This window comes from Motacilla alba, chromosome 2 (assembly GCF_015832195.1).
Source record: "Motacilla alba alba isolate MOTALB_02 chromosome 2, Motacilla_alba_V1.0_pri, whole genome shotgun sequence".
NCBI classification, from domain to species: Eukaryota; Metazoa; Chordata; class Aves; order Passeriformes; family Motacillidae; genus Motacilla; species Motacilla alba.
Genome location: NC_052017.1, coordinates 137672733 through 137696532, shown reverse-complemented (window position 1 = coordinate 137696532; position 23800 = coordinate 137672733). Strand labels below are relative to the sequence as shown.

General features: G+C 38.8%; 2 protein-coding genes across 6 annotated transcripts; one reads left to right on the top strand and one right to left on the bottom strand.

Moving 5' to 3' along the window:
• Positions 1–4567: 4567 nt before the first annotated feature.
• Positions 4568–22711, bottom strand: MED30 (mediator complex subunit 30). Of its 5 annotated transcripts, none has more exons than XM_038129185.1 (5): positions 22570–22711; positions 22012–22217; positions 21011–21169; positions 17889–17999; positions 4568–6831 (listed from the first exon to the last, which is right to left on the bottom strand). In XM_038129185.1, exons 2-5 carry the CDS (start codon positions 22183–22185, stop codon positions 6736–6738), a joined length of 540 nt encoding a protein of 179 aa, XP_037985113.1. In that variant the 5' UTR covers positions 22186–22217; positions 22570–22711; the 3' UTR covers positions 4568–6735. The 5 variants fall into 5 exon arrangements, with proteins under 5 accessions (XP_037985113.1, XP_037985114.1, XP_037985115.1 ...); XM_038129186.1 differs by having other exon boundaries at positions 22574–22700; XM_038129187.1 differs by having other exon boundaries at positions 22542–22673.
• On the top strand, positions 22331–22891 carry LOC119696976 (predicted GPI-anchored protein 58). Its single transcript, XM_038126937.1, has one exon. It carries the CDS (start codon positions 22331–22333, stop codon positions 22889–22891), a length of 561 nt encoding a protein of 186 aa, XP_037982865.1.
• Positions 22892–23800: the final 909 nt, after the last annotated feature.

The following is a 23800-nucleotide window of genomic DNA, read 5'->3' as shown; positions in this document are numbered from 1 at the left end:
AACAATCCTGTAATGCTACTTCATATCAGAGGCCAAATGTGATCAGGTATTTTACATGCTTAGATCACCCTTCTGTGTCTGTGCTCTCCTGGTGCAGACTGTGACACCAGCTCACGCTGAAAGGCATGCAAGCACTACAGCTGGTTTTGTTAGAAGATAGGGAAGGGTGGAAAAAGAGCAACACGTCTCCTTAGTAAAAGGCTTCCTAAGTTCTACTGAGTCAACAGACAGTATTCAGGTATCAGCTACTTCACTAGGAAATGCATCAAAACTAGGAGTGGGAGGCTTGGGATATGAGGTGGGGAAGCAAGGAGTGAGAAACAAGATTCATTTCTTTGTCTGCTCCAATTTCATTCCTCTAATAGAAATTCCATGAGGGCATGTTAGCCTGAAGAGGAATTTCAGCAGCAAATCATCACAAAGAAGACAGGAAAGCCTCTTTAATACTTGCAGGTGCCATCCAGTCCAGGTGCTCTCAGGAGCTCATTATCTGACAGTCATCTGATAAACATGCTTTACAACTGTTCAGTCTAAAGGTGGAAAAACCAGTCAGGTCAGCTCAGTCCACCTCTTGCTCTGCAGATCCAAGACAGGATTCTTTTTTTTCCTTTTCCCAACATTTTGTTTAGCCTTGTTGTGCTGTTTAGCTTTAAGATTTCCACGTAACCCAAGAGGTATCTTCTAAACTGCAAGGGAAATTAGTATTTCATATCTTGATGCTAAGAAGTTTCCCTCTTCACTGCTGTTTGGGGAAATAAGTTCTCGTTCACCTTCTTTCACTGTTCTATAGTACAGCCACTCCAAATCACTCTAATTACCTCCCCTTTGCATCTACCCAAGAAATTCTGTATTTGAGCCTTGTCTTTGCTTTCACAAGTTATTTTAATCATTATTCATATGGGACCACATCAGTATTCTTCTCTTCTACTGTGTTAGTATCATGCTGACCCCAAAACTAATTCAGTATTTCATGCAGAATTACAGTATCAGAATCATTGGTTTCAGAGCAAGAGCTCTCACACTCCCTACTCTGCAATATTTGGACATGCATCCCAAAACTGCTTTTCCCTCTTACTGTATCCGAATTTATCTCTTTAATGCAGGTTTAAAATGTGCTTTCCCAAATCCTCTTTCATTGCCTATATGTTATGGCCAGGAGGTACCCAACCCAAGTTTTGATTGTTGCTGTTGTATTTCTTTATATTTTCCCAATAATTTTTGAAAGTATTCCCATTCCAACAATGTATTTCAGTAACAGACTCTCTTCATGAACTTCCTGCCCCTTCTCCAGGGGCAAATACCACTAAACCCACTATACAGCTATAAAAACAACTGCATTACTATCCATTGCTACTCAGACAACTTTAAAATCACAAATCTTTCTTTCTATTAAGGCAAATATGAATTCATTTTTTCAAGCAAGATTTCATGATAAGCACACAAGAGGCATAGGAGAAAATTTTAGCACAGACATGTATGTAATTCATTCCATTCATCCACTCAATTTCAACTTCATTCTGGAACATTGCTTTGTTGCAGGCACAGTCAGCTGGAAGTGGGAGTCCAAGGGGCCAAGAAGGGCCTAAGCACATCAGGTCTCTTTTAGGATTTAGGCAGAAAAATCAGAGTTTCTACAATGTCAGCAGTGATTATCAGATACCATCAGCTGCTGGGAACACGTGCAGAAGCAGAACTCCAAACAAGCTGAACATGGAGGCATTCAATGAGCTGAGATGCTCCCAGAATTAAGGAGACCCATGGAAACTTGCCTCTGCTTGTTTACCTCAAACACACTGATGGTCTTTACTGGGCCTAGTCTGGTCAGAAGTGCTGGAAAACACAGATTCTGCTTCTGACTAAATTCAATCAATACAAATACTGTTGCAAATGATTCCTCACAGTGTTATTTGTTCTCTAGTGTTGTAACAGATTGCCCTTATGCAAAATGAGCAAATTTTAAAAAAAATCCTTAAAATTTACACAGAAGTTAGACTTAACAAAAGTTTTACTATATTGTATTTATTTGGGTCTTACAGTCCACTTATTCATTACGTTTTGTTAAATAAAAACTGGCATTGGTACATATTTTCTGTCACTTTAATGAATATCCTGCAATATGTATCAGCCAGCTTGTTCTTTTTACCTATGGAATAACCTTCCAAGTCAGGAAAACCCCCTCCTTTCAAAGCCCTCATGCTCTACCACATCAGACTTCATTACTATTACATAAGAGGAATGAGAAAACTACTCACTCCCTTCCCCTAATATTATTTCTGCACTGATGTATTTGTAAATTCCTTTATAATCCCCCATTTCCTCTGCTAGCATGAAGCAATTAAACTAATCCATCCTCTGTCAACCCTAGCCGACTCATAGTGTCTTTGGGTGCCACTGTACATTTTTAAAAGTTTTTTTTTCAACTTCAGGTCTTCAAACCTATATCTGGAGCTTACTGTTAGCAGTAGTCAGCTACCCTTCAGCTGTAGTGTTTTTGGTTTATGCAGCCAACCTGCACACCAATGAAATCTTGGTTCCTATGAGACCAGAATCCTTGTCCTCCTCCCTTTAAATCCATTCTTTAGTGATTAATTTGAGTAGCATTGTACAAAAGTTCCAGCTTCTCCATCAGTAAGAAATACTACAATCAGAGCAGGGTTTTTCTCTGGGACAACAAGAATAGTCATGGATTTGGCCTTGCTGTCTCTATGGAAGACAAGAGGCAAGGTAAGCTCCTTGCATCTTTCCTGAGCAAGGCATAAATCTGCTCTGAACTTTTGTCTTTTTATGTAAGAAAAACCTTGGACTTCACATACTGCCTAGCAGCCATCTTCTGTGCTGTGACACTGAACCACACGCTCAATATCGGTTACTTTGTCTACAAAGGTGTTGGATTAATGGTAGTATTTTAGAATGTGTGTTACCTTGGACTATTTTCCACAAATATGCTTTAAAGTATTCTGCATAGTAGCTCTACTCTCTCAAGTTCTATCTGGGCAAAACAAAGCCCAAGGAAATCCAAATCCCTCAAATATTTTAGTATTCCAAAAATGTAACGATCATGTGTTCTGGTATTTGCTTTTGGAAGTGTCAGCATGTTTATCCTGCTTCTACCTTATCAAAAATATAAAATTGTCACAGAATCATAGAATAATTTAAGATGGAAAAGACCTTTATGATCATTGAGTCCAAGCAGCTAAACTTACTACCATCACATGAAAATGATGCTCCAAGTGAAGAGTGGGCTCTTCCAGAGCCAGTCAGAGCCCTGTGTGTTCAGGAGGGACAGCAAGTCCAGCACTGTTGGAGGCAGCAATTCTGAGAGCCACCAGCCTCATGAGGAAAGTAGGGCAGCACCAGAAGCATGAAGATAATTTCAATGATATATAATGATACAACAGTCAATAATACATAAACCAAACACTGAAACATCTGTGTTTGTATTGCTTTACTGGTATTTATAAATACCTCATCTGGTGCCATTTCATTAAGCAGCAGGTAAAGTTCAGTTAGCTTTAATAAAATATTAAATTTCAGCACATGTTGATGCCCAGTAATTCATTCAAGTGTTTCACTGCTGAGAAATCACCACTTTTCTTCAAACTGTCATCTTCTTGGCCAAAACCTATACTTAGTCATGGATTCGACAGCATTTGAATTATATTCACTACCCTTACTTTCATCTGTGTAAGTCAAAGTGTATGGTTTTGGTCCAACACCTTGCACCAGTCCTGCTTTGACAGTATTTACTGTGATAATTTACAATTCTGTCTATTTCTGCACTTTGCAATTTAGCTACTGCCCATCTATTCTGGTAGTGGTTTGAAGTGTTTCTCCTCTCTCCCAGATGAAAAACTGCAGTACAGACCTTGGCTACTGCTAGCAGCTGCACAGAGAAAGCTGAATATTTTATCACCCAGACATCTACTTGCAATAGCTGCACTCTTACTCACATTTTAGGTTACTTCTGTACTGTTTGTGTGTAATAAAAAAGTCACCAAACTTCAAACACATTTAGTAAGAAGACCTAGATGCCGTATGAGCTGTACAGTGAAGTCTAATCTCCATTTTCCATAATTGTTCCAAAAATAGAACAAAAATATGAAGAACTGAGAATTTTACATAATTAAGATGATGGTGCCATTTCAGAATCCACTTCAAATACTTCTTCTAGGTTACTTGCATGCTTATGCATGCACTAAATAGAAAGCTGCCACTACAGCTTGCAAATAGATAAATGCATTTGCATTTTAAACCAACAACAAAGTAAAATCTCTACTTGCAGTCATCTCTTTTTCAAAAGCTTTGCATACGAAATAGTTATGACTCTCACAGCTGCAGAAAAAGCCTATTATTTCTGACCAGCAAATCTGCCATAGTGGTGAATCCAAACAGGGAACCAACAATTCTGCTGCGGCCTCTGCCACAGAGTAAGAGATCTACTCTTGCATTTGCAACATGGGAGAAAAGAGAGAGATCTTATTTGTAAGGTGTTTTGACATCTACTCACATCTAGGTATTGTCATACATACAGACCACTTTCAACATCAGGTAAACTAATCAAAATGAACATTTTCTACCCCTTTATTTTCAACTGTAAGACTGGAATGTCCATTCATCTGTTAATATTTACGGCCTTTGAAAAGAGAAACAAAAGACAAACTATATTGTACCTATTTTCAGGGAAAAGTCACATAATGTTAACCAGGTGTGACTGGATCTGTTACCAGTGATTTTTACCTCAAGGAGTAGACAAATGGGTTGAAATTATTAAAAAAACAGAATTAAAGAGACTGATAGAACAACGAAACACCTGTGAGGGTGGTGAGACATCGGAACAGGTTGCCCAGAGAAGCTGCAGATGTCCCATTCATGGCAGTGCTCAAAGTGAGTCTGGGCAACCCTGTCTGTGTCAGAGGTGTTGGAACAAGATGATCTTCAGATGTCCGTTCCAGCACAAACCATTCTATGACTCCATGAAAATCAGTGTAACATTTTAAAATCCATGAATCTCACATCAGTGAGCATTCAGTATCAAACCATTAGACTGCAAAAAAGGTAGCTTTTAAAAGGATACCATTTAACTGGATGCTTCAGGAGGTTCTGAACAAGTCTTTCACACAAAACTACTATGGAGTCTGACTGGGCACGGAATGAGAGTTAAAAGTGATACACAAGAAGCAAATACTGAGGATGGCTAGTTTTCAACCTGACAAATACTAAAAGTGCCCTATGGATTTATACTGAAACTGTTGTTTTGTGTATCTTTTCATCTGGAGAAAGAGACACATAGTACACTGGTAGCATCTGTGGATAATAAAAATTTTCAAGATTATTTTCAGGGCAAACAAAAATTGTGAGGAGTAACAAAGTTAGAACAAAGAAAGATGAAGGTTTATGATTAACTCAAAATAATGAACTGCTCATATATTCCGAAGTTTACTATGACTGATAGTCACAGGGAAAAGACTAATGAGGTCTTTATTCAATGCATGCTGATAAACAAAACCAAAGTATTCCAACCATACATGAATACACCACCAGTCACAGCTGTTCAGAGCCAGCATGGCTTCATGAGGGAGAAGTCCTGCTTGATGAACCTGATTTCCTTCTACAACAGGGTAACCCACCTAGGTGATCCAGGAAAGCCAGCAGGTGTGATCTTTTCGGACTTCAGCAAAGCTTTTGGACACTCTCTCTCACAGAAGCCTTCTGGACAAAATGTCCAGCACACAGCTGGATAACTGAGTCACGTGACAGGTAAGCAACTGGCTGATGGGCTGGGTACAAAGCGTTACAGTGAATGGGGCACATCAGACTGGTGACTGCCACTAGTGGGGTTCTGCAGGGCTCCGTCCCTGGCCCTGTGCTCTTCAACGCAGGACTGGAAGGAATACTAACTAAGTTTGTAGATAACACTGAATTGGGAGGAGCTGTCAACTCCCTTGGGGTCAGAAAGGCCCTGCAGAGAGACCTCCACAAATTAAACGGTTGGGCAATCTCCAACTGTGTGAAGTTTAACAAGGGCAAGTGCTGGATTCTGCACCTGGGATGGGGCAGCCCTGGCTGTGTGTACAGACTGGAGAATGAGAGGCTGGAGAGCAGAGCTGTGGAAAAGGACTTGGGGGTCCTGGTCAATGGCAAATTGAACACGAGCCAGCAGTGCCATGGCAGCCAGTAGGGCCAATCCAGTCCTGGGGGGCATCAGGCCTAGCATCACCAGCTGGGCAAGGTAGGGGATTGTCCTGCTCTGCTCTGCACTGCAGATAATATAAAAAATACTGCAGACTGAATTGCAGTATCTGATTGCTGATTTCAGCCCTCTAGTTATCTGGAGTAACTTTCCCGTCTTGCAACTTTTCCTCTCTGTAGAGGCTATTTGCACTCCAGAATAAACTGCATATAAACATATGTTTTTATAATTTTTAATTGTATTATAAAGAAAATCCAGAAACAATTTATAAAACCCCCTATCTGCATAGCAATCCAAACTACTACTGTAAATTACTGAGGCTGTACAGCAGAATCGCACAGGTAAAACTTATATGATGAATCTTCTATAAAAACAAACTCAAACCCATTGACATTACTAGAAAACAACCCAACATTTTAATCTTTGAGACTTTTCAAACATTACTGCAATATAATTGTGGAAAAACATGTTACTTCTTAGAAGGAAGTTAAGTATATCCAAACAGATTTGTATCCTCTTCAGTTACAAAGATTGATTTTCCTTGTTCAGTTCCTCATTGCCAACATGGCATTTATGTCCCAAATAAGATTTCGTAACTGATCCATGATCTGCTTCAGCTGTTGATTCTTCAGTTTCAGTTTCTGTGGGAAGAGTTTATAAAAAGTTTTTTTGTGATCAGTTCAAATAGTGCACTCAAAAATTCAACAAAAGTTACAGTGCTATGAAATGCTATATAAATCTTTCAGTTGTCAGTGAGCACTATTAGTGGGATAATACATCCCTCCCCTTTAAAGCACATTCTAAAAATACAATAAAGCCTCAAAAGTTAAGGAACATTGCAAGAGGGGGAATGCTGTTTCATTTCACTGCAGCCTTTTATTAAAACACCTGACACCTTCAAAAGCTGGAAGCTTGTGGGGATCAGTCCTCACTTTGAAAAGTCTAAAAGAGAGCATCCTAAGCTGGAAGAAAACATTTGGGGAGCAGGCAAATTTATGTGAATATGTGTTTTATAAATTTGGTTTCGAGAAAAACAAGGCATTAACAGTACAAGTTTGAACAAAGCACAGGGTATAGGTGAAACAAATCAAGCTTTTGCAACCCTTCTGCAATGTAGGTCAACTGTAATGATTTAAGAGTCCTGTCTTGAAAAAAGTTTTCCCAAGCATGCTGAATTCTTTAAAATTATATATTTGTTTTTGCAAACTGCAGAAGCATTTGGAGGAACAGGAGAAGAGAAAACTAGCTTTTATTTGGTTGCGTAGTCAAAACTTAGAAATGATATCTCTACAGAAGAAAGATCAGGGCATCAAGACATCACACAACTTCCCTAACCTCTCATGTTTCACAATAATACCCATATTTACTGTTTCATTTATTCATTTTCCTGCTCAAATCAAAGCTGTTGAGAACTAAGTTAGGTTCTTGTTATCAGTACACAGTTTGTCTTTCATTTAATTCTGATTTGATAAGATGTCAGCCTCCCAACATTAGAGATCAAACTATTTATTCATTAGGGAAGTCCAGAGTTCCACATAAAGTAAAAGCACAGGAAAGACCTGCTTCCATCAAAACAGAACAAAATGTTTCAGGTTCGATTTAACTTTGTTATTTGCACTACACAAAAGGCAATACATTAAAAGCGTGACTCAAATCACTAATACAACCAAAGTTACTGGAACAGAGAGAAAATGAAGCAATATCCTGAAAATTAGTCTCCTGAATTTTGATGCAGTCAACGTAACAATATTTTTAAATTGCCAGCTGGTCAGCAAAAAAGGAAGCCTATTCACTTCAGACCCGTAAAAGCAGTCTGCAGTAATATGGTAATTAGGCTTAGATTACATGGAGACCATAGTAAGGGAAATACTCCTAAATACAGATTTTGCAGGACACTGGAAGAGACAACACTCAGATCTAGACTCCCAAGAAGGATACAAAAACATATGCAGGACAGTTCATGTGCACTAACATGGAATTCCTAACCAAGCATTTGACAGGCTAAAAAGTGTTTTAAGGAAAAATATGTGCAATATATGCATTTATAATGCTTCTTTCTTTTCCATTTGCTGATCCAAGATTTCATAATATACAGCACAGATTCACCTCCTAACTAAAGAGAAGAGAGAAAGCTAAGCAGCATGTAGTTACCACAGCACTGAAATGACAGAATTGCAAGGGTCTTCCTACCAAAGGTCATAAATGCAAGATGTGATGCTTGAGAAAGCACAAAAGGGATAAGATAAACAAGCATGTTCATACCTGTGGCATTTTTAAACATTATTCTGTTTGCTATCCTCAACATCCAATCCTGGAGAAATCAGTGACTGTTACATCAAAATTACTAGTTTAATGCAAGCTGTAACTCCCTCATACTGAGGCCACACCATTTCAACATATTTAAAAACCTTCATCAGTGGAAATGAAGGCTGAACAGCTGGTGATGGTAAAGTCACAGACAGAAGTAAGAACCATTGACTTCTGAGAAGCAGGCTGTTTTCTCTCTCCATCCATGTCTAATTGTACCGTTAAATACTGCTACTCACATGAACTTTGTGTAAGCTATGCCCAAAAGACTCATTCTGTAATACTGTTTTCCTTTCTTGTGAAAGCATTATGACACTGTAAATTGTTTGATCTTTATTTGATGCTGCTAGACAGGGGAACATTCAGACTGGATTTCATTTGTTTTCAAAGCATCTGTAAGGACAAGAACTATAAATTTGTTTATTTATCTGAAGATAATTTTAGATCCTCCTCTTTAGTGAGGAGCTAATTTCTTAGCTCTTCTACTTTTTCTGGAGCCAGGAAAAACATTTAAGATGAAGCACTATTCCTGGGTTGCTAGGCTGTTGAAAGAATAAAGAGAGAAGAAAAAAATCTACTTCAGAGAGCACAGTCTCCTAATTGAAATGCATACAGTGATCTTTGTTACTGATCTTTGACAGGCAGTGGTCCACACCACAAAGTACTACATAATTAATATGTTCTGCACCACTGGAAGTGCTGGCCTCTGCTTAAGACTTTGCTGAGACAGTAAGAACATCTCAACTCAAGCCTAACCTTGAAAAGATAGGTGAAATGGCGTTCTTGGGAAATGGGCAAAATCTTTAAGCAGCTTTTGCAGCAGTGACAAATTTTCATTTGAACAGATTGCTTGCAAGTTGTCTCCCACTCTTTCCTCCTTCTGTTGAAGTGACTTAGTTGAACTCTAGACTGCTTCTCAGGATTAACAGTTGCATGAAACAAGAAAAAGTACTTCATCCTACATACATGCTACAGCTTCTTCTTTAAAGACTTTATCTGGTTTTAGATAGCACAGGGAAAATCTATGAGGCAGTTTATAATGAGTTTAAGAGACCTAAATTCAAGTTACATCTGTCAGGCCTGTTTCTGTCAGTTCCTCTCTGTCAGAAAAGTGATCTGACTGTTAATCTACCCTAGGGGGTCTTCTTTGGTGATACTAATTTTCAATGGGGACTATTTTGACTGACCCTTCAAGTATTACGGACATCCTGATGGAGCTGGCAAGGACTGCACCTTCCAGTAACCCACGAGACCTGAGTTGGCTGAGGTCAGGCAGGTCCTTTATGAAAACATTTACTGAAGCACAAAACCCACATAAATGAAACAAAATGGGAGAACCATAACAAAGATCCAGAAAATAGCTGTCTTTCAAGGAAGAAAAGCTGCCATCAAGAACCTGCCATGTTTCATATGGATTTGGGTTCAGGAGGACACAGTAATTTCAACTTTGACTAAAATACATTTTTTTACCAAAAGTCATTTTTGCTTCACTTGCATTTCATTAGAAATCAGTGCTTTCTAGACCAAGTCACAACTTACAACCAGAGATGTACTAGAACCTTCCTTTGCACAGTGTTCTTGTCTTTCTCCTCATTTTAAGCTCACGCATCCTTCAAATTTTAAAACTAAAACATCACTGTCAGTCACTGTGCTGCACTCAATCCATTTGTTAGAAATCCCTTATTCAGGCAAAGAAAATAATGTAAACACCATGAAAGAGTAAGACCATATGCCAAGTGATGCTTCTAAAAACATCAACAGTACTTGTCTAAGTTGTACAGGCTCTTCTTGTGATTAAAGAAAAAAACACAAGAAAAGAGCTGTTTCCATCTTGAAAATCTTATATTGAAGACCATTCTCCTAAATGCTGTGCCAGCTATGGTTTTTACCTGCTCTATTCTAGATCTACAACAGTACAGGCCAGAAGGACATCTCAAGTGTCTAAGTGTAACATTAAATATTAATAACCACAGTACCTTTACTTGCATAAATCTTAGCAAAATTTTAAGAAATTATGTTTACTTTGTTGATTAAGAGTCTACTACAGAGAACTTGCATCATGTTCTTTACCGAGAGTATAGAATCATGGAACAGTTTGGGTTGGAAGGGACCTTTAAAGGTCATCTAGTCCAACCCTGCATTGAGCAGGCACATCTTCAACTAAATCAGGTTGCTCAGAGCCCAGTACAACCTGACTCTGAATGTTCCTAGGGATGGGGCATCTACCACCTCTCAAGACAAGTGTTTTATCACCATCAGCCTAAAAAATGTCTCCCTTATATTTCATCAAAATTGGCCTTCTTTTAGTTCAAAGCCATTACCCTTTGTCCTATCATACCAGGCCCTGCTAAAAAGTTTGTTCCCATCTTTCTTGTAAGCTCCTTTAGGTACTGAAAGGCTTCTATAAGATCTCCCTGGTGTCTTCTCTCTTTCAGAGAGAACAGCCTCAATTCTCAGCCTTTCCTCATAGGAGAAGTGTTCCATCCCTCTGATAATTTTTGTAGCCCTCCTCTGAGCCCACTCCAACAGTTCCCTGTCTTTCCTGAGCCGAGGAGCCCAGAGCTGGACACAATACTCATGTTACTCCTTCTGACCATTGAACTGCTGTAGAAGTGATTTTTGAAAGCCTTATGAAGGTGACAGTGGCCTCCGTGTTTCCAGGTAAACCAAGCCCAAGAAATTCCTACAGAAACATAATGTTTGTAATATGAAGGTGACATTTATATCATTCTTTTTCTAAATGAATCCTTCATAATGAAATCTCTGAAGTATGAAGATGGAAAAACCTGCTTTTTTCTGGTAGTTAATATGATGGACAAAGTGCCCTCAACACTTTGCTCGAACTCTCTTAAAGCTGCCAAGTAGTGTCTTAACTTATGGCTGCTCAGCTGATACCAAGCTCATTGTCCATCATAACAAATGCATACATCAATCTATTTATAATTTTTTTCCAAAGGGATAAACAATATTCATCATTAATACAGTAACTGCTGTGCAATTAAACATTAACACACTCTCTGTCCAGTATCTACAGCTTTTCCTGATGTCATCCACAGGCATGACTGTTCTACACTTAGCTGAAATGAGACTGAGTTTCCTGCCTTGCACCTCACCTGACAGCTGAAAGGAAAACTGCTCCTTCTACATGTGTAACCCTGTGTTCCTGAAACAAACAGAAACATCAGTGACAGCCTGTGCTCTGCTGCAAGCTCAATACTTTTCACCTGTTAGCTCAGACAGGATTGTATTTATCCACTGATCTGTTGTTCTGAGAGGAATAAGCACCTTCATTCAAATAGATGGATGTTTGCTTCATACCAATTATTTATCGTTTGACAATGAGGTCTGAGGTCTTATTTACTGAGTACCATCTATGCTCTGTAGTTTGTAATGGAATTATTCATTCCCCAAGGTGCTTCTCCACGACACTTCTCAGTGTTACATCCCCATTCTTTATATGAAAATCCCACAGATCTATGATCCTCAGTTACAGATGGCAAACTCAGTCACATGAACACTACAGATAAAACTGCAGTGCTGCCAACTTTGTCCAAAGATATTTAAGATTCATGTTCATCTCTAAATTTTGTATTTTAATACCTTCCCACATATTCAAAGCTACCATGAGCCATAAGGGGAAGAATTAACAACTACAACAGATAATTTGTGGCAGGGAGAAAAAAAATTCAGCTCCCAAGAGCTGCCTTAGTTAGTTACTCACTACACACAATAAATCCTTCCTTCTCATTCCCAAATTCCCTGCTTACTCCATAGTCTAATGACTGTTACGCAATATACAAACCAGGATTTTTATAATCTTATTTACTACAACACTGATTCGATCTAAATAGTGCCTAGTCTGCCACAAAAGCAGAATAGCTCAAAGAACTCTTCCAGAATATAAAGTGGGAAGGGGGGAAAAGGAACCAAACGTGGTACTGCAATAAAGGTTGTATAATATACATCTACATGAGGACAAAAGGGGACAATTGGGATTTTACAGGCAGCTTTACGCTCACCTTTTTCTAACTTTTTTTCAACTTTGAAAGCATGATATGGTTTTTATATGGATGCAATGTGAAAAAAATTTGTGTGCAACATTTTATACAAAACTGAAGAGGAAATAATTTATGATCTGGAATAAAAATACATCTGAATGCTGAGAAAGCTGCTTTATGACATAATAAGACCACCCTACTTTATGGAGAGAGGGGATATGCTCCTGATGAAAAAGGAAACATTTCAGTTCATTTCCAAGAAAGACAAGGAGGGGGAATCCAGAAAACTACGGGCTACTCAGCCTAACTCTTGACACAGAAAGATTGTGCAGCAAATCCTTCAGAACCAGACACATAATGATAAGGTGACTGGGAACAGTCATATTGGATTTCCCACAGATGCCTTGTTGTCGTGGTTTGAGAGGAAATGAGTTTTTGGGAGGTCAAACCATGACACTTGTGCCTGACCAACATGATAGCCTTTTATCAAGAAATGACTGGCTGTGTGGCAAGGGGAGAGCAGGAGATTTTCTTCACTTCCATAAAGTAAAATCATAAATAATTTATTAGTCAGGCTTTTGACACAGCCTCTCATTGCCTTTGAGCAAATTGTAAAGATGTGGTTTGGATAGGTGAATTACTGGGTTGATGGAAAACTGGCTGGACTATGGGATTCTAAATGCTGGGATCATCAGTATTAAGATCAAGTGCTAGCTGGTCAGTCTTGAAGTTTCTCAGATTGATACTAAGGTGAATATTCTTAATATCCTCATTAATGATCAATCACACAATGACCTAATCACCACATCAAAGTTATCAAAGTGATGGACAATGCCACACTGGGGAAGATGAAAAATATACTCTCTGGTGGGATATTGGATTCAGAGGAACCTCAACAGGTGGGAAAGGCAGGCCAACATCTATCTTAGGAACTTCAATTAAAGCAACATCCTACATCTGCTCACAGAATAAACTCATACAACAGCACAGGTAGAGGGCTGACTGAATAGGAAGGAAATTTGCAAAAAAGGATGTGAGGTCCTTTTAGATACTTTCTAACACATTTAACAGGAGTCATCAGCAGATCTTTTTTTGCAACTAGGAAGACAAAGTGCACTCTGCCCTATAATAGCAAGAGTGTACCTCTCAGGTCAGGCAAGTACCTCTCATACTCCTCTCTATTTGGCTCTGGAGAATGACTGTCCAATTTAGGGATCAGTACAAAGCTCCATCATACTGGATAATGCCTAGTGGAGGGCCATCATAAGGATTAAAGCTGTCTTTGTTCAATCTCAAGCAGAGAAGGCCAGAGGGAAGGATCTCAGTGCTATCCTCAGCCACCTAATGAAGCTCACAGAAAAGACAAAGCTGGACTCTTCTTGAGTATACACAGCAAAAGGATGAGGGGCAGTGAATATATAAGTTATGACAAAGAAAATTCCAATGTAACATTAGGAAAATTTTCACAGTAAAAGTCAACAATGAAGAGGGGCCCAGAAAAGACAGAATTTCAATCCTTACAGGTACTTGAAATGCTGGAGCATGGATATGAGTTAAAGCAGCTGGATCTAACTTTGCTGGTTGACCCTGTCTTGAGCTGGGGGCTGAACCAGATAATGTCCATCCCTCCCACTGAGCCTAAATTCCTCTGATTCTACCATTGCAGAAAGTCAGTCTGGTATTCAAAAATTCATGGAATTGTCTGCAGTGCAGATTAATCTGCCCAGAAGGTGTCCAAGTCACAAATTCTTCCCCCTCCCCAAAGCGTTCCTTCGTGCACACTCATATTGCGGGTGAAAATGGACATACTCATATAAAACCAATTAAAATACATGCAAATAGTGTAAAAGGTGGTTTAAAAGGAATTTAAGTTTTCTGCATAGTCCTAAACAGCATCAGCTGTAAGGCACAATGTTTGTGCTACCAAAAAAAGCCTAGAGCTAAACTTGTTACTTAAGCTTAACTTAAAAGTCTGTCACGTAGATTGTCTTTTTCTCTCTTAGCAAGATCACTGTTAAACACTTAACAAACATTAGTTAAGAACAGCAAATATGATTGTTTTCTAAGGGCTACCTGGAATGTCCAAATGCTATTTTGCATTGTTTTCACCCAAATGTACCTACACAACTAATTATGTGATGGTTTTCCTAAGTGCTTCATTGAAACCAGACCTACAGCATGAATGAAACCTAAGCTGTATTTGCTCCACATCTAAAAGTGAGCAGTAAAGAAAACTGTTTATAAGGCAGCAAAAGAGATTAAATCATTCTCAATTCTTGATTTGGTATTTCTGTTTCAAGTCCTGTCAAATGTACTACAAGACCACAGACTGAAGGTGAGCCTGATATCTTGAAAATAATACTGATGGTTCTATACTTTCAAGATAAAAAACTTAATAGACAGGACATTAAACACTTGAAAAAATGAACAGAAGAGAGGAAATCTTGGTAACATCTTCCACTTGCTGCAAATAGATTAATTTCAATGAAAACTGGATCAAGACATGTACTAAAAGACCAATTCAAGTGCTAAACTGATTCTGGAACAGTAATTTATTCTGAAAAATTCAACCACCTCAGCAATTTATATGCCCAGAAAACATATACAGATAAAAAAAGAATAAACTACATTTTTGGGAACTGCAGGAGAGAATTGTTTAAGACAAGAGATAGAGGTAGCCAGTGCTCAAGAAATCGTTTGTTTTGTAATAATAGCAGAAGCTTGTTACTGTGGGCAAAACTCCCTTGTGCTATAAAGCTTAGTAGGCTTTATTTAAACTTACAGTTGCTAATTATTACTGGATTGCTAGGACAGAAATTCATTGCCTTGTAAACTAATCTATATTTTACATTAACAGACAAGTACTTACATAGTCAAGGTCAGCACAATAAACTTTCTGACCTAAAAGGTAATTCTAAAATAGCAGAATAACTAAGTAAAAAAGATGTCACAGTAAACCAATACAAAAAGCTCCTGCAGTTTTTAGGAACCCTGTTACATCAACAGGTTCTCCTGCCCCATGAACAAGATGCTGAGCACAGGAAGTACCTGATGCTCCCTCCTCCACTGAGGATGCTCCCTTCCCAGACACCTGCAGCAGCAAAGGAAAGCTGCTATTTTTCAAGTCAGTGGTTCATGGAATGAGGACATTTTGACGTGAGGAATATATGATCCACAAGGGTTTGTAAGAGCTATTACTAGTTTTGGCAGTGCTCCACACAGTGGGGCAGTTAGTGTCTTTGACATACATCCAGAACCACCAAAGAAATCAGACTGGCAGGGATATCATGGCAAGAAGGGCAAAATTAAGAGATCCATGGCAGACGTAAGAACTAATTAAAATATCACAATAGTGTCAAAGTCTTGGGTTATTGCAACAGTGATTTTTTGGTACCAATAACATGTAAGACTGAAAAAAAATAATGCCTATTACAGCCAAAAGGATTAGGTGAGAACAGGACAAGAGCTGAAGGAAGAAAAGATTTGGTCAAGAATATAAAAAGCTTCTTGAACCACCATGTTGGTTTCCCTGTCACAGTATTCTCATCAACATTTTATATTACTGAAATGTTCCTAAAATTAATTCATCAAATTGAGTTGGAAGTGGACATGACACCCTAGAGAGGACTGAAGAGCTGTCAGATGTGCCAGCTAAGAACCAGAGCAAGCCCTCCTTGAATCCAGCAGCTGGTGTTAGAAATTTGGCCAATGATCTGATTCTTGTGCTTTTTCTATGCAAAAAAATTATACATTTCTAGTCATAAAAGCATTACCTAGTCTGCAAAGTATTAAAATTTGAACTTTGAACATGGTAGTAGATGTGCTTATACAACTAGAGGGAGACAAAAGAAAAAATCATGAACTTTCAAAAAACAAGAAGTTTAACTTTCTTTTGCTGCAGTTACTAAGTATTTGTCCACGAGAATACTACAGAAAGTTCAACTGTCTTGTGAAGATTTACAGTGGAAAATCTTGAAATTAGGTCTAGGCATTTAAGTATAAACACAGGATTTTACCCTATATTTACATGAAGATTTCAATGCATTCTTAATTACCAATTTGCTACCAATGGTCCTGTAACACCAACCTTTTTAAGGTTCAGAACTCTTCATAAACATTTATGAAATTATTTTCACAAGATCACACCAAGGAGGTTTAAAACCATATTAGCATACAAGTACAACAAGGGCAAAACCGTGTCACAGAACTATTAAACCACAGCAAATATGGACAGTTAAGCTTATTAATACTAAAAGATTGCAAATAAATGTGCATTAATTCACAGTACAACATTACATACAATATAATATATTCAACCCTGCTACATCAACAGTGAAGAGAAAGATTACAACAGGAGAGCTGACAACTGCATTTCTCTAAATTCACATAGTCCCCATTTTTTCCTGTACAATACACATGCATTTTTCTAAAAAAATGGGTTCTGAAAAATTCAATACATGTATGGTTATGGAAGACAAATTAAAACATTGCAAATATTTTAAAAGCCAAAAATCCATCAATGATTCAGTCCATAAATAAACATTTTATCCATTTATTTCTTTTGTTCAGTTATTTTTGTAGATTATAACTCCTTTTTACTGAGCATTTGCAGATATTGCAGCTATAGAAATATGTATTTAATCCTATCTTTGTCTTTTACAGATTGAAGAAAAAATGTTCAAAATTGTGGTCTGGTAAAACTATGTTTTTTTAATCTCCATATTACATTAGCTTTTACTACAGCATAATTATTTTTAGATTTGAATCTCTCTTCAATAATTGTACCCAGTTTCACAATGCCATTTAAACTGAAAATTTAACATTTTAACTCATTTAACTTATATAATTCATAGTACATTTTTTCTGAATGTGCCAAGATTCAGTAAATGCTTCTCTTTAGAAAAGGAACAGTTTTCCTCAAACTGTCAAAATCCAGAAGGTAGCCCTGAAAATTCTTTACTAATTCACATAACTGTAATAATATTTACACATCTGTTGTTCAATATCAATTACTTTTACACCTAAGGTAAGTTTTGAAGATAAATTACTTCAACAGGCACCTTAGTTCAGTTTGTACTGTCAATATCTAGTGGGTTATACATAAACATAAAACACTGTATTCATAAGAACATATGTCCATTTTAGAAGAGACACAAGTTAGAGCTGTTAGGAAACCCAGTTGTTAGGAAGCTCTACTGCCAGAGCTACAGCTAAAAAATAGTTGTTTAACTAAAAGGTCAATACTGAAATATTTATAAATAAAAACTGTTTATGTCCAGTTTTGATGGCAGTCATCACACATTGCATACTTAGTACAGCAATATAGAAATTTAGGCTTTGTAATGTGAAAACGACATTTCTCAGTTTATGCAAATTAATTTCAACTTTGTTACCTTATTAACTTCCATGATTTCCCTTCTCTCTTCACTAGCAAAACGAAGCTGACTTGCAGCACCACGATCATCATGCTTGGAGCCATCTTCTTCAACATATGGAATAAGTTGCTGTGAAGACAAGAAACATCGGCTTAAGAGAAAAAAAAAAAAGAAAAAGAAGAAAAATTAAAAAAAAAAAAAAAATCAAATCCAGGAAATACATATGGATATGGTACTACCATTTTCTCCACAGGTTCTAACTGCCCAAGAGAACGTGGAGACAAGCCTACTTGCCACCTCAAACCTTGCAATGACCTCAGTTGGTTCTCCAGGCAAACAGTGTGCTTCCAAAAGACACAATCTCACACATTACCAAGCCCAGACCAAAGAAATTTCATAACTGCAGACAGAAGCCAATTTTTCCATTTTAAGATGTTTGTCATAGATAATCCTTGTCGTTTCAAATTCTGAAGATTGGGATTTTAAAATTTACTATTCCACACTAAGAAATAAAACCACAAACATAAGTTCTCATTATGAATAGTCATTTTAGTGGCAGACTGAACATAAATATGACTGACTTTACGCAACTACTCGTCTAATACTCTAGTTATGATTTGCTGTTTTACTGAGCCTCTGTTTGGCTACTCCTAAGACCAGGCCCACAATTACCTAAAATTATTTTTCTGTAAGTATTTTTCACCGTGGTCTCCTCAGACACACAGAATCCTAATTTGGTTTAGGCTGGAGAAGACCAAAGTGCACTGTCTTTTTTGTAAGCTTGAACAAAGCCAAAATTCCTTGATGCAGAATTTCTAAATGAATACTAAAATATGTTTCCTTCCTAACAAAAAACAGATCAAAAAGAAACATATTAGATACAAAACAAAAACTCGTTTCTGTGTCAGAACACTCCCGAGCTACTAACAATTTCTTAAAGGATAATACATTCACAAAGTCCATAGTCTGACATTGTTTTTTCTGTCCTGAACTAGGCAAAATTGCATCCGTGTTCACAAACACACTACAGACAAATGGAAGACTAATATTGATAAAAGTGAGCAAGAAGACATTCGTTTAAAAGCCTGGGAGCAAGCTGCTCATCAAGTGCATATGAACTTCTTACTTAGGTTGGGGTGTAGTATTACAAAGTGCTCAGTGCCTCCAGCACTCTAAAGGAAAAATTACTTTGCTTTAAACCCACTAAAACTGTAATTTCCTTCCATACAAAAAAATTTTTGCAGCCATTCTTATTAAGCTTAGCAAAATGGACAAAAGTTACCACACTAAACTCTGCCATGAAAAAGTAGCAAATGTTGACCACTTACTACATTGGCAGACCATAAAGAAGAAGTAGTAGGGCTGCCAAATGCTCTTGGAAAAACTCTCTCTGATGAAAAAGTAAAGTAGCACTCAAAGTAGACTGTTTCTTTAAAACCTCCCTGCCTTTCAGAAAAGGTGATAGATAAAAAAAAACAAAAACAAAAAACAAACCTACCAAGAAAAGCTGAACTATACCTAATACACAAAAAAAACCAGGAAATTCAATCTTTGTAGGCAGATCTCCTTCACAATTATCTCACTCCTTGCTATGTTGGTTAACAAAAAGTTAATAACACCTACTACACATCAGTACTCACATACTAGCAGGTATGGACTTCTCTTGACTGTGCAAAAAAACCCTAGTTTTGTTCATATTCTGTAAAGACGCAGAATTGAATATTCTAGAATAGGTTAGAATATTGGCCACTAAATAATACAATTGAGACTATTATTGAACTACTGGAAGAAGAATTTAAGCAAACTGATTCAAGAGGAATACTGTGCCCCTGTCATTCAATCTAACCAATAAAAACATGAGGAGACAGGCATCTACTAAGTTCAGAGAAGAAAAGACTAAGATTAAAAAAAAAACCAAACAACTATCAATAAAAAACTCTGCTGTGACTAAGTTATCAGTGAAACCTTGCATTAAAAAAGCCTGAAGTGACTACTTATTTTCTCTATGGAGATTCTTTTCCATCCTGATAATGGGAAAAAAATGTGAAAAGTTATAGAAAAAAGCCGCATCATTCCACTGTTATGGGAAAATAAGACACATGAAAAGCTTTTAAAGAGGACACAAGTCCAACACTGTGAAAACAGGTTTTATTTTCTTAAATGGGAAAATTAACTTATTCCCCTGCTTGCTGTCATGTTTCCATATATATTTTTCTGAAACCCTTGTCAAAAGTCAGCGACTGTTAAGTGAAACAGCAGTCTAGAATGGGCTGTACAGAATGGACTTCTTCATTTCTTTTATTCAGTTAAGAGACTCACACTTCAAACATAATATCTGTATGATTAAAATTCAATGGACAATCAAAAGTCCATTAAGAAAGTTGCCTCAGAATCCAGGGGTCAGGAATTAAAGAATTTCAAACTTCTAGTTAATATAGAGCAGGAACAACTCAAATTGTAACAAAACCCAGGGTTATAGTCCTAGAAATTAGAAACAACTTATGAGGAAAATGATATTAAAGATTTTATGAATGACAGCACTGCTATTAAGAAAAACTTTGGCCAATCCTCCTCCCTGGAAGTTTTATGTTGCAACTTTTCTACCACCACTGGACATTTAGGTTTGGTTCACACTGCCCAGCATGTTAGGAATAGCTGAGTGAGGGAACTATGGAGCCACAGACTATTGGCCAGAGAAAGTCAATAATACTTATTACTCAGGAGCCAGGCTGACAGGTGAGAGCTTGAAGCAGGCTTTTTCCCACTTTTTTCCACTTCTTGTAAAAAATTTGCACTGATCCTCTTTTCTTCACCAGGGGAAACAAATTGGTGAAGGTACCAAGAAGCCAGAGGAAAAAAAGGTTAAAATTTTAAATTAAGTTTGCTTTCATAGAATCACAGAATCAATTAGGCTGGAAAAGACCTCTGAGACCAAGTCCAACTTAGAACACCGTGTCAACTAGACACTAAGTTTGACAATCTTTCAACAAGCTCTAATTAATAAACAGAATTCAGTCCACTGAATGATTCCAGTAACATTAAAATTTGTTATGAGTCTCCTGCAACTGAAGAAGATGGATGATTTGCTATCCAGACTGGTTATTCTGATTTATAATTTATATATAAACAAAGATACTTACTTCTATGGGAACAGGATCGAGCCCAGCACAGTTTTCATTACATTTGTCATAGACTAATCTCAGTTTTCTGAAGAGTATTGATAGCTGACGGAGATGTTCCTGCAGCTTTGCCAGTCTGTCTTGGTATGTTGCAGTATGGTAAGTAACACCATTTGGTAACTTAGAGAACCAAAACATTAAAAATATTAAAGTTTCTGTCACGTGAAATAAATAAAGATATCAGAGAGGTTTTTGTATATCTTAAAATAAGTCAATCACACTTTTCTTATAGCAATCACTGCAATTTTTATTTTCTTTAGTAGCAAACTTACGTAATTTATCAGTGCTCAATCACTGCTGTCAAACACCCTCATGTATTCTACACTTTGGGTCACTGTCAATCCCTTTGACTTTTCAGTGAGTGTCTTCACAATGCTTAAAAATGACACCATTGTGACTGGGGTTGAGATTTTGTGTCTCAGCACCAGGCCACTCAATTCAGTGACACAAGAGTCATGAAAATGCAGAAGGAGTGGGAATGATTATTTATCTTATACTCTCCACAGAGAAAACACAACAGAAATTTGTATGTTTTCTCAGTAAGTAGACACAAATAAGGATTATGTTGTTTTTTCCTAACCAAAAAAAAAGTTTTAGATGGAAAATATGACAGAAAAAGATCAATGAAAATTCCTCTAAATTTACTTCCCATATGTTAACATAAGCAGAGAAACATAACCGACATATGAACAGACTTCATTGTACATAAAAGAAAACACAGTTACTAAGCATATTGAGAGGTTTTTTATTGGGAGGGCAATGACAATTCAGCATTTCTGAATTTCACTTAATGTACAGGACTAAAAATATTAAGAGTAGTACTCACTTCTTCAACCAATCCTCCTTTTCACAGCAGTTTGACCGAGTTTTCTAAACGTCCTAAGGTGCCTCCAGAGTTTATATATACTGGCACTCGGTGACAAAAACATGGCAAGTTGAGTGTATAGATAGTTGTTTCTCACCTGCATGTTCCTCAGTAACTGGAAGATTTCCATGGTTCGAAAGACAATGTCCTGCACGGTCTCCTGGCCGATGCGGCAGAGGGAAGCCGTGTTCACCTCCCTGGCAGCCTGAGCCTGCGTCCCGGAGAAAGCGCCCGGCGGCATCCCTGCCCCGGCCAGAGGGGGGGTCGACATCTCCTGGCCTTGACCAGTCACACCACGGCAAGCTGCATAAAGAGGCGATGATGGAACGCTCAAATACTTTTTCGACTCTATCCTAGCAAACTTCTGCAGGGTGGCTATCCCATTCTCTTCCCACGTACGCGGTTCTGTCCAACAGATGAGGCCGGCTCAGGGCAGCACCCCTTGGACACCGCTCCCTGACCCACCGCAGCTTTGCCGGGCGGTGGAACCGGGGGTGCCCCTCACGCACCTCCCTCCCCTCAGAGCGGTCACTGGACTCGCCCCTGCCCCGATCCGTCCCAAGGGGAACACGACAGAGGTTTTTGCCCAGCTTCAGCAGGCAGAACCGCAGCCCTGGGCGCCGGTACCCGCCCGACCGCTCCTCCCTCCGCTGACCCACCGGCTGCCGGGGCGAAGCGGTGCCCCGGCCCCGCAGCCTTCCCCGGCCCCGCTCCGCGCTGCAGCCGCTCCGGCCGCGCCGCTCCGGCCGCACTCAGCCCGTGCCCCGGATCTGCCGGCGGAAGCGCTTCCCGGTGCCCGGCGCCGTCACAGCCGGCGGGCGGCGGCAGGCGGGGCCGGGGCTCTGTCGCGCCGGCTTGGGGCCGCCCCTGTACCGCTGCTCCCCGTCGAATATCTCTCTCGGGAGCCGAGGCGTTTTCCTGCCTTGCTGAATCCAGTGCGAGTTGGCGGGCACATCAGCCAGCATGCGGGCTCTTGAGGTTGAAAAGTTTGGTCAGAATCCCCAGGCAGATTCACACACTCCTACCACCCCTCTGTCAGATCATAGAATCATTGAACAGTTTGGGTTGGAAGTGACCTTAAAGATCATTTAATTCCAGCCCCCCTGCCACGGGTAGGGGCGCCTTCCACTACACCGGGTTGCTCAGAGCTCCATCCGTCCTGCCTTAAGCCCTGACAGGAACGGGGCAGCCCCAGCTTCGCGGGAAACCTGCTCCAGTGTACCACCACCCTCGCAGTTAAGGATTTCTTCCTAACACCTAAACCTACTGTTTTTCGATCTGAAGCCATTCACCCTTTCTTATCACTAAAGTTCAGGATGAAGAATCCCTCTTCACCTTCCCTGTAGGCCCTTTCACATACTGGAAGACTGCTGTGAGGTCTCCTCCAGGCTGAACAGCCCCTACTCTCTCAGCCTGTCTATGTAGGAGAGATGCTCTAGTCCCAGTCACACTGATAAATGGCTGAATATCCATCTTGTGGGATGAGTATGTATTGTCAGTATGCACTTTAAAACCTGTGCTAATTTTATAGCTTTATTGGGTGCACTGCTATTCCTTCCTGCATAGATACATTATTGCTAATACGGAAAAGCCTCAGCGCTTGGCCTTCCTGTGTCACAGTATTTGCATGGATATAAAACAGCTCTGAGTGCTGGTACCACACTCGTACAACTCAGGCATTTCTAAAGTACAGACATGTACTATGTGAGGGAGAGGGGGAACCTTCAAAAAGAAGCCAGACAGGTTCTGTGAGGCCTGACAGGAATGAGCTGTTTCTAGAATAGCTAATGCTGTCTGCCTAACAAAAAAAAAAAAAATTCTTCATATGCAAAAATTATTAACTACCAAAGTTTCTCTGTCTTTTCCAATTGACGTTATATCTAGGA